Genomic DNA, 11646 nt, shown 5'->3' on the forward strand with positions numbered 1-11646 from the left:
CAGACTTCATGATGATGGCATAATGGCGATTGATACACCTTGCTTGGGTTAGGAGGCAAGCGAATACTAGAGCTTCGATTTCTTATGTTGGCTTCCATGGTTGGAAGGATTTTCCACCACTTAATACTACGTATTTCTTATTTTCTTAATGAAGTTTTAGTTATTCAGAAAATAGTATTGATATAAATAATGGTTTAAGGTCTAAGAAGCCCAATAAAATTTTTCAAAAAAAAAAAATCTATCAAGTCATTTGATAAAAAATGTACTCAATTAAATCCTCAGGCTTTATCTATACAAAAAATGCATTAATTAAATCCTTTCATTAACAGTTTTCATCTTTTATTATTAGTGTGCAGACATGACCGCTAACGATAGTTGAGTCAACCGTCATGATACTAACGTAGCACTACCACGTCAGTAAAAATAAAAAGTTATAAACATTATTTAAAAAATTCAAGTTTAATATGAATATGGACAAATGAACATCCAAGTGCAATTAATTTTGGATATCTTTTTGTCCACGCTCATTCTAGATATAGTGTAACGACCTGATTTTCAGTAGTACCAAAAAATACAATTTTAAAGCCTCATTTCTTTAAATGGAATCCGTAAATATTAAATAGGAATATTTACGAAATTATTATAAAAATACATTGAAATTTGTTTTAGTAATTTACTTGAAAAAGTAATTAATAAGATTTAGAGACTAAATTGTAAAATTTCAATTACTATAGCGTTTTAATTAGGAAAAGACTTGGGGAACTAGATAGCAATTATCCAAAAGATCAAAATGGTAAATAAACTAATATTTAGTAGTGGATAGTAAATGATGATATTAATTAGCATTAGGATTAATTAATGGTAATTAAAGTAATTTAAAGCATGATTAAACTAATTAATTAACATTAAACTATACTAGTTAACCTATATAAGCTAGACCTGATATAACAGCCCGATTTTTAGTGGTGACAGAATAGTGGTTACGAGACCACAAATTTCCGTCGCATCGACTCATAAATATCATTTTAAGAATATTTATAGAGTTATTAAAGCTGTAATAAAATTTGAATAAGAAATTAAACGTTTATATAGTTAATTAAGGAAAAATGACTAAATTGTAAAAAGTGTAAAATATACTAATTATAGCATTTTAGTAATGAAATGGCTTAATTAGTAAAACAGGAAGGACTTAATTATAAAATATATCCTAGTTATTATAGTGGGATGGAAACATAGTGAAATTGATTAAAATAAATTATGAAATCAATGGTAAATTTGTAAATTAAACTAAATTAAAACAAATTTAATTACTGAAAGAAACAAAATCACTTTTATTTTCTCCTTGAATTCGCCGAAAACCATAGCTAGGGTGATGAGAAGCTTCGGTTGGCTTATCTTCTTGCATGTAAGTCCAATTTGATCCCGTTTCTTGTAATTTTTATGTTTTTGAGATCATTGCAACTAGGTCCAACTAGCCTGTACCTTCGTTTTTTATTCTGTTAAAAATTTTGGAAGTTTCCATTGTTGAATATTGGATGTTTTTGATGAATACCATGTATTTGGAGCTTTGATTGTGTTGTTTGATGATTTTGTAAAGTGATTTTTGTTAGATTTTGATTTTATTAAATTATGAAAATGTCAAAATATTAGGGTTTGATAGTGAATTTAATATTTATTAGGGACTGTTTAAGGGCCTAGTATATTTGGATAGAAAATTGATTTGAGAAGAATGGTTAATTTGATGAATATCGGGTTAAGGGACTAAATTGCAAAAATTGTAAAAGTTTGAAGTTATTCTATAAATTTGAATAATAAAAGGGTATTAATTGTAAAATGGATTGGAATATGAAATGTATGCTAATAATTGAGGAATTTTACATTTTAGATCAAGATCCCGTAGATGCTCGTGGAAAAGGAAAAATAGCGGAATAGTTTCTGAAATTCTGTAACTATTACAATTCAGTCCAGGTAAGTTCGTACAATTAAAATTTAATATCTAAATGAATTTTTGAATAGTATAACATGTTGTAAGATATATATATTCAATTGTTGATAATGAATTGTTATTTGAGATATGTTATTGAATTTGATGCTCGGATTGAATTAAACACGAGATAGAGTACAAGGGTGATATGGTATGTTGTAGGGAATTGGAGAGGAGATGGTTTGGAGGGATGTATATATTTAGTTCCTGAGTAAACCGAGGTTCAGCATTTGTTGCGAACTCTCGTGTTATACTTTTTGTTTGGCATGTTTTGGTTGGATTAGCTCTTATGAGCATTGGCGTGTTTTGGTTGGATTAGCTCTTATGAGCATTGGTGTGTTACGGTTGGATTAGCTCTTATGAGCATTGGTGTGTTATGGTTGGATTAGATCTTATGAGCATTGGCGTATTATGGTTGGACTGATGATGTACTCTTATCCGTAAGTCGTTCTTTGAATTAAAATCTCGGTAAGGTAAACTGTTAATGAATTTGATGGATTTGCTATTCATTTCAGTATTAAATTAAACGTATGTGATTTATCTGTTGAGATTGTGGATGACAAGGAACCTTAATGGTTGAATTGTTATTGTTTGAATTGTTGTATTTATTTTAGAAAGATGTATTGTTTTAGTACATCAAACTTACTAAGCTTCTTCAAGCTTACTTGTGTAAATATTTATTTTTGTAGATACTCAGAAGGTTAGACGATCAGATCGGCTCTCGAGGCACACTATCTAGCATAATTCGGTAGTTTCTAGAACGTTTATTCCAGATTATACGGCATGTAATAGGTTTGAATGTTGATATCCATGTTTTGGGTATGTGAATAGTTAAGTATGAACTTGGTTGTATAAGTTGTTTGGATGATATCTTTTTGGTACTTTTGATATCTTAAATATATGTATTAAGTAACTATTTGATGCATGTTAAGATAACCAAATTAGTATGCTATGAATTGATTACAGTATAGCTAAGATATGGTATTGAATTTAGAACAGTATGGTTGAAAGGTGTTAATTGTGATATGTTTTGATATGGAAATAAGTTAGTTGATGAATGGTTAAGTATGCACATGTTTAGGTATGTTTAATGTATATGTTTAAGGTGCCTATATGACATATTGGTTGTATGATTTATTAGCCTATTGTATGGGTCATTTCATACAGGTTTTAAGCATGTTTTGAAGCCTTGGTCATGTGTTCAAGTGTATTTAGGCTTATGCTTGAGAATGGTGAAAGGAATGGCTTGATTTTGGCCATTTTCTTGTCCACACGGCCTAAGGCACGGGTGTGTGTCTCAGTCGTGAGTGACGCACGACCATGTGACATGGTCGTGTGTCCCTTGTAAGTTTTAAAGGGTTGCAAGTCAAGCAGTTACATAGCCAATCACACAGCCTGGCACACGGGCGTATGGCTTGGCCATGTGACCCAAGTCAGAGAGTTACATGGACACGGGCTGGGGCACGACCGTGTGTCCCTTTTTCGAAAGTCACACAACTTGATACACGGGCGTGTGTCTCAGTCGTATGAGTTAGACAGCCATATCCAAAAGAGAAAAGATGAAACCATCAACTTCATCCTCCATCATCCTCGACCATAGCCAAAAGAGAAAAGAAAGCTTCCAAAAGCCCTTGTGCATTCGACTAAAATTTCAAGTAAGTCCCTTGGCCATTTTTTTTATTTTTTATAGATTTATGATCATTGGATCTTGATATAGTTAAAATTTTAGCAAGTTTTCATTGATGAGAAATTGATGATTTAGGTTTGAAGTTGATAGAAATTAAACATAGATTATGAAAAGGACTAAATTGTAAAGCCTTATAAACTTGGTTGTTAACTTTGTTATATTAGAGACCAAATTGAATAAAGTGAAAACCTGTTATGAAATTATGCTAGGAATAGAAAGTATAGGGTCCTTAATTAAAGAATGTGAAATTTGTTTTTAATTCGAAGCTATATATCGAAAGATATACAAATCTCAAGTTTATGGGCTGAATTGAATAAAATAAAAAATATGATTGGCTTTATATTTGAATGTGAATTGGATAAAATTTGATATTGTTTATTTGTTGAATTATCATTTGTAGCTAAAGTCGATACTAAGCCGTTGAGAGGGAAAGAAAAAGTGAGAGTTTCGACAAGTAACGCGCAATCTCGGTTTGTACTTTTATGATTTGAGATTAATTTAATTGTTTTCATATTCATGTTAATTACATGATTAAATATCGATGTGGGTATATAATGATTGTACAAATTAAATTTTTGTGATTGATATTGAATATTGAGCTAGTGGACTGAATTGAATAAAATAGAAAATGGAATGATTCATTTGAAGCCTGATATATAAATTGAAAATGGCTTGAAACATGTTATATGATAAGATGAAATTGAAAATTGAGAATGATGGAATATGAATTAAACCATATAATGTAATTGGAACTTTGATTACCTTATTAGTTGTTCGGATAAGGTTGGATATAGTTGGCATGCCATAGGGTTAGGATATTGATTAGAAACCATCGTTGTCGGGCAACCCGGGGTGGTGGAATGTACATATAGAGTCATCATTTTTGGGCAACTCGGGGTGACAAAATAAACAAATTGTGAAAACCATCGTTGTTAGGCAACCTAGGGTGGTAGTATATAAATGTTTCAAAGTTATCGTCATCGGACAACCTGGGGTGATAGAGTATAGATTCGTGTATCTATTCTAAGTCCCTATCGGGTTAATAGGGTTATAAAAACATGAATTGGCTATATGGTAATCAAAATGAAATGTGATTAGATTTGGTATACTTGAATACATATGAAATGTGATACATGACAGCATGTGAAAGACCATGTGAATTGACTAAAAATGAGCCATGAAGGTCGATTTGAGTTGAACGAGTCATTAAGCTCGAAAGTATTGAAATAGAATACTAAGATGATGCTTCATTTTGGTATGATACAATAAAGGAAAGTAGAACTCTAATATTTATTAGTATGATATGATAAGTATAAATACAAATGTTAGTAAATTGATGTATAAATCTACTATACATGTTCATGTCATATGTAAACAGTATCTATTGGTATAAATGGTATGTAAATTAGATAAGCATTAAACTTAAATTGATTGTATGCATTTGATTAATGCTTGTAATATATTGACTTAAATCATGGAAGTATCACTAAGCTTTACCGCTCAACGTATAATTTGTTTATTCCGTGCGCAGGCTTAGGTGGATCTCGAAGTTTCGAGACGTACTTCAGCATCCAACTAGCGATCTTCAACTTAGCAGTGCTTGTATTGTCCCTTTCGTTTTATTATATGGCATGTACCTAGATTTGAGTTGTTTTGTATATCATAAACGGATAGGTTCATACTTAAGTAGAAATGGTTAACTTGATATGGTCAAATGGTATTGTAAATGTCATGTTTAAGATGGTTGAAATTGAAATGATCATATTATGCTATGTTAAATGGAATGGCTTGGTACCAAATGTTCAAATGGTGGAAATTGTCATAGGTATCAATGTATTCAATGACATTTTGAATAATGCATATGTTAAGTGTTTTTTTATGGTTAGAATTGAGCATATGAATGTGGCATTTTTGGTTAAATAGCCGAATAGAAGAATTGATTATGTGTTTGAAAGATTTGAATAGGTACCAAATGGACACTTTTAGAAACAGACAATCATGTTGCGACGTCGAGTTCTTATCGTCGCAACTCGACGCCGTGACGAGAAGTCGCCAGTGATTTGCGTCGCAACGAGGAACTCTCATAATTGCAATGTCAACTCGATATTTTGCAAACTTTACAATATGGTCATTATTCAACCCTGAGTCACCAAAAGAGCTTTGATAAGCTCGTATAAGACCCGAATATGATTATGAATCATATTATGAGCGTGTAATATATTTATCTGCATGTAAAATGGTTATTTTATGTATATAATTTATCATAGTTGCTCCAGTAATGAATGTGGCATCCCGTAGCTTGGACCTAGAGACAGGGTCAAGTATGGGATGTTACACATAGTTTTTTAAATTATAAAAAATTAAAAATTTTAAAAATTGTAAAATATTATAAAAATTATAAAAAATTGGAAATTGTAGTCATTATTTTTCTTGCTATCTCACAGTAAGTAAATCCCATATTTCTTTATAGGTTTTTAGAGTTCTTGTTGTTATTTTTTTTATTTAATTTATCAATTGTGAAATTGGTATTTCCTTGGTCCATTGTTAATTTCAATGCATGATTAAAAGTTACAATGTCAAAAATACACTGTTATGATTAAACGTTTGCATCATCAAATAGAGACCTCGAACTTATAATAATAAGTTGGTTTAGCACACATGGTATCGATGTTTTAGATTTACAATTATCCCCTCAACTATATTTATTTTATCACTTTCGCACTTTAACTTTTTTTTTTCTTTTATATATTCATTGTTAACTACATTTATAGTATGTAAACTATGCATTGTTACATGTTTTGGTACCTAAAAACTATCAACGTTAATAAAAAGTTGGCCAATTACATGACACGTCGATTATGTGACATGTTTATCAAGTTGACCAGCATTGATCCATCGATGTTTATTGGTAAAAAAATCATTAAAAATGATTTATAATTTGTAAAAATAATTAAAAATAAAAAAAACTTGAAAATATTACTCAAAATTATAAAACTAGTAAAATAATATTCAAAAAATTTTAAAAAAAATTAAAAATAATTTAAAATATTGAAAATTTTGTAAAAATTCTTAAACGTTTGTTAAATAATATAAACATTGCAATTTTTTAAAATGTAAAAAGTAATAAAAATATTAAAAATTTGTGAAATTCATCAAAAGATTTTTAAAAATGATTAAAAATGTAAAAATTGCAAAAAAATATTATAATAAAGAGCGCAATATTGTTCAACTAAAGAGATTGAAGATTCATCTCTATGCCCACAGAATTCATGCATTATTTAGTTGATTAAACCTCGGTTGTCTAATTGAAAATTTTTCAATATAATGCTCGGAAAAATTGACAAATGAACTAAACTTTGAATTAGAAAACATCCATTGGATTTAAATATTAGAAGATTGTTCTAAGATACATTTTAAAGATTATTATAATTTTTACAATTTTTTAAAATTTTTATGATTTTCAAAATTTTAAACTCTTCGAAAATTTTAACCATTTTTTAATTTTTTATTAGCTTTCACAATTTTATACATTTTTTAAAAAGTTACAATGCTTATATTTTTAACAAATTTTTAATAATTTTATATTTTTAAATAAAATTTAAAACTTTTTAACTAATTTTTTTATAATTTTAAAAGTTCTTTTTCATTTTTAAATAATATTTTACACTTCTTTTAAAATAACTTTTAATGATTTTTTTTACTAGTCAATGCAGGGCAATATTAGTCAACAATTGGTCAATGTGCCATATTATCAATCAATCTACGATGTCATCATGACCATGACAGCTTATTTTTTTACATATTTCTCACTAAAAATTCAGTAAACAGATTAATGATTGTCATTTTGCATGAAGATTGGAATTTTAAAATTCAAAAAGTACCCTGCCTTATAAAAATTTAATTGAAGAATATAAACTAAATCTACAACAATACATATAATATATGATTGATAATTGAAATTAACGGAACAAATTTATTTACTATTTTTAAGAACTGGATTAAAATTTTCAAATTCTTAACAAAAATTTATAATATTTGAAGAAATGAAAATGTTATCAAACCCATCCATCCCTTTCTTTTCATGCATATCTCAATCCGTTTCCACTGTGACATCAATTTCTCCCCCTTTTCTCTCTCTTTCTTGAAGCAAACTTTTTTCTTATACAACATAAATGAATTTAAATAACAGCTCACCAGCACGAGATTCAGTTTCTGCAAAAACTTCACAAATTTCTTAAAAAAGGCCATCCACAAATTTAAAGAATTTCAGCCATTTTTATTTTTTTAAAGAACAAAAAAGGAAAGCCGAAATTAATTGCCTTGCAACTAGTGCGTATACATACGAAACAAAAAACGTAAAAACAAGCAAAAAAAAAAACCCCAGAGATCTCAACCCAAGTTGTGGTGTAGATCCAATCTTTTCCACACTCCATTTTCAGATTTTCTGTGTAAGCAAGCAGCAACTACAAAACCCCACCAATTTCATTAAGCGTACCCATTGTCCCCTTAGCCTGTATCAGTTTCCATGCTATACTATATATCTGCATAACGGATATCAACGTAACTTTTGGATTTAAGTCTCTTTTTCTTTTCTTCATCTTTGAGGGGGAGGAGAAAAAAAGAGTGAACTGTATTAATGCTAGCTGTGTCACCTTTGAGGAACACAAGGAATGACGAGAACAAAGGAAAGATGGAGAGTTTCAGTATTATTAGCTCTGAAGAGTTCCCAGACTTCGCCGAGGGGAATTTACTTGAGAGTATTGATTTCGATGATCTTTTTATCGGCATCGATGAAGGCGATATGTTACCGGATTTGGAGATGGACCCTGAAATTCTTGCAGATTTACCCACCAGTAGATGTGATGTTGAGGAATCAATGAACACTTCAGTAGAAAAAACTGACGAGGATAGTAGCCAAAGGAAAGAGGAGGAGGAAGAAGAAGATAAAATTTCGGGTTCGGGGTCAGGTTCGAGCTCAAGCAAAGGCGAGGAGATTTTCAGCAAAAGAGAGGAACCTAATGCAGTTGATAAAACGCCTTCTAAATATGCTATTAAGGGAAGAAAATCGTCAGCAGCACAAGCAAAGAATAACAATCAAGGCAAGCGAAAAACGAAGGTAATGAAAATTTACCATAAGTACTTGAAAGTAGTACTAGCATAAGCATACTCGAGTAATTAGGTTTTAATTGTCTTAAGATTGAACCTAGAAACTGGTCTCTCGCTTTCACAAGTATGGACCAGAACATGGTTCCAGGGAAGGTGAAGATGTCACGAGAATCATGGAAGTATGTGAATTGTAAACAAGAGAAGAGTGAGAGAGGCCCTCTGAAAAGCTATTTACATTAGTTGTTTTTTTTTCTTCAGAGATCTGGATAGGATAAAGTACTGTTTTGATTAGTTTAATGATGTGTTGAATTATGTGAAGAAGGTGGATTGGACGCCAGAGTTGCACAGGAGGTTCGTTCAAGCAGTGGAGCAGCTCGGGGTGGATAAGGCGGTGCCTTCAAGAATTTTAGAGCTTATGGGAATCGATTGTCTCACTCGCCATAACATTGCCAGTCATCTTCAAGTACTTTCACTCCCAAATATTCTTTATTTTTTCCTACTTATTCATATTTCATGCCTTTAGTACCTGTTGAATCTCTCGATATATAGTATTGTAGTTTGTTTCTTACCTTTTGAAGGTAGGAATTATTATGTTTACTTTTTCTGCAGAATCTGTTTCGAGATATGCATAGGATTGATTAAAAGTTTCAGAAAAAGAAAGTAGTATTTCAATGAATTATTTATTTTATGTAAAACCTTTTTATGTCTTGTTGTGCAGAAATATAGATCTCATCGGAAGCATTTGCTAGCCCGTGAGGCGGAGGCCGCAAATTGGACCCAGAGGAGACAAATGTACGGTGGTGCTGCCACCCCCGTTGGTGGAGGCAAGAGAGATATAAGTCCTTGGCTTGCACCTACTATGGGTTTCCCGCCGATGTCACCCATGCACCACCACCACTTTAGGCCTTTGCATGTATGGGGTCATCCCACCTTGGATCAATCCCTCGTGCACTTATGGACTAAACATCCAGCTCACACAACATCCCAACCCCCGCAGCCACCACAGTCTACATGGGGACCTCCACCAGCTAACCCCTCGTTTTGGCATCATCACCACCAACGTGTAAGCTCTAATCAGCATTTTCCCATCCACCTAATTAAAAGTATCGATTTTAATAATTATTTTATTTTATTTTATCTCATTGTATAGGTATCAAATGGGCTAACCCCAGGAACACCTTGCTTTCCACAACCAATAGCACCAACGGTAAACAATCACTCCAGTTTTGGCAGCATCTTACCTGTTTGTATCTCAACCGTGAGATTCATACTTGCTAGCTAGTAGTATTATGTTTTGGCATCTGCAACTATAGATTGATGAAGCTTTTAAGACTAAGTGGATTTGGTGGTTTCCTTGCAGAGATTCCGTGCAGCACCGGTCCCGGGCATTCCTCCCCACCACCACGGTACTGGCGGACAATCAGGACCCCACCCTCTCATTGACTTCCATCCGGTAAGATGTTTCCACATTGATTTCAACTACCTTTTCGTATAAAAGGTTCTTACAATAGTTTGTGAATTATACAGTCGAAAGAGAGCATAGATGCAGCTATAGGAGACGTTTTAACAAAGCCATGGCTGCCCCTTCCTCTTGGACTAAAGCCGCCATCTACAGATAGCGTATTAGGAGAGTTGCAACGTCAAGGAGTGCCCAAGATACCACCCTCCTGTGCTTGATCCCCCATGCGGAAAAACCCTTAATTCGACGACATTTCCCGGCCTTAGCTTCATGTGGAAATCTAATTTCCTTTTCCTTTTTCTGTAAAACCTTGCTTCTTGTTGGACAAATTTGTTTATCAAGCTTGCCGATCCTGTGTGTGTTAGTAAAGCCAATTTTTGTAATGGTTTTACGGTTAACATTTTATTGTATTAGGTGACTTATCTATGGCAAAATCAATCTAAATCCCAAAATTATACAAGGGATAAGTGTTTGATTTATTTTTAGGTTTTTAAATACTAATTAAGGATAAGTTTGATTTCTATTTTCAGTTTCCAATATTGGTTCAAATTTTTGAAAATTATTTTTAGAAAAATTAGAAAATAATAAAGAATTATTAATTTTCACTAAAAATATTTTATAAATTAAAAAATTGTTTAAATTTAATTAATACTTACCCTAAAAAAATATTCTTTCAGCCATTTTTAAACATGTGTATGTATGACATAAATCATAATACACGTGATATTCACATAATTTGTTATTAGACGAAATGTATTAACACTGCGATTAATTGTTTACTTTCAAAACTGAAAGGGAGTGAAATTTTATTACTCCAAAAAAGGTTTCCAGAATATCACGTGGAGATGTGTAAAAAAAAAAAAGACAAGTTTAAAATGGGTTCATAATTGGATATTAAAAATAATTTTTTTGATAATTTAGTGAATGTTGATTTAGTTTACTCAATATATTGTTAAAATAATATCATCTTTTTAGCAACTTGAAGGAATTTTTTTTAATATATTTTTATGTTTTTTTACTATTCATATTCGGAGTTAGTAGTTATTTTTTTCAACAATAGCATCTCCAAAATTTAAACATAAATTTTGTTCTTAAAAATACAATATATTTTACCATCACACTGCAAACTAGTTATTGCCATTTTTTTAAAAATTTACACATTCAAATTAACCCAACTAAATATTAATGGATTACAAGATATAAATACTTAAGTATTATAATTAAAATTTTAATTTTGGAAATTACAACTTATAATCACCACAATATTGATCGAATTGAATAACTTATGAAGAAATAATTTAGCACTCTACTTAGATACCCAATTTTGCTATTTCATGCAAAATCTCTTTTACAATTATCAATTTGTTTGAATAACACATTTATGTAAGAATTTAACTTATCTAGTATGCC

The 11646-nt window shown here is 31.1% G+C and overlaps 1 protein-coding gene across 4 annotated transcripts; it reads left to right on the plus strand.

Annotated features, from left to right (window-relative positions):
* The first annotated feature begins 7859 nt into the window (after positions 1-7859).
* On the plus strand, positions 7860-10756 carry LOC121215928 (transcription activator GLK1). Of its 4 annotated transcripts, none has more exons than XM_041090818.1 (6): positions 7860-8787; positions 9097-9240; positions 9496-9840; positions 9928-10035; positions 10138-10230; positions 10305-10756. In XM_041090818.1, the coding sequence occupies exons 1-6, from the start codon at positions 8308-8310 to the stop codon at positions 10452-10454; spliced, it is 1320 nt and encodes a 439-aa protein (XP_040946752.1). In that variant the 5' UTR covers positions 7860-8307; the 3' UTR covers positions 10455-10756. The 4 variants fall into 4 exon arrangements, with proteins under 4 accessions (XP_040946752.1, XP_040946753.1, XP_040946754.1 ...); XM_041090819.1 differs by having other exon boundaries at positions 7861-8787; positions 9100-9240; XM_041090820.1 differs by having other exon boundaries at positions 7867-8787; positions 9928-9984.
* The last annotated feature ends 890 nt before the right edge of the window (positions 10757-11646 follow it).

Source organism: Gossypium hirsutum, chromosome D04 (genome assembly GCF_007990345.1).
Source record: "Gossypium hirsutum isolate 1008001.06 chromosome D04, Gossypium_hirsutum_v2.1, whole genome shotgun sequence".
Taxonomy (NCBI): domain Eukaryota; kingdom Viridiplantae; phylum Streptophyta; class Magnoliopsida; order Malvales; family Malvaceae; genus Gossypium; species Gossypium hirsutum.

Excerpts from the sequence above, each read along its gene's own strand:
- LOC121215928 (XM_041090818.1), top strand. The coding sequence starts at position 8,308 with ATGCTAGCTGTGTCACCTTTGAGGAACACAAGGAATGACGAGAACAAA. Across the intron at positions 8,788-9,096 it reads AAGGCAAGCGAAAAACGAAG|AAGGTGGATTGGACGCCAGA; the intron begins GTAATGAAAATT and ends AATTATGTGAAG. Across the intron at positions 10,036-10,137 it reads TACCTGTTTGTATCTCAACC|AGATTCCGTGCAGCACCGGT; the intron begins GTGAGATTCATA and ends GTTTCCTTGCAG.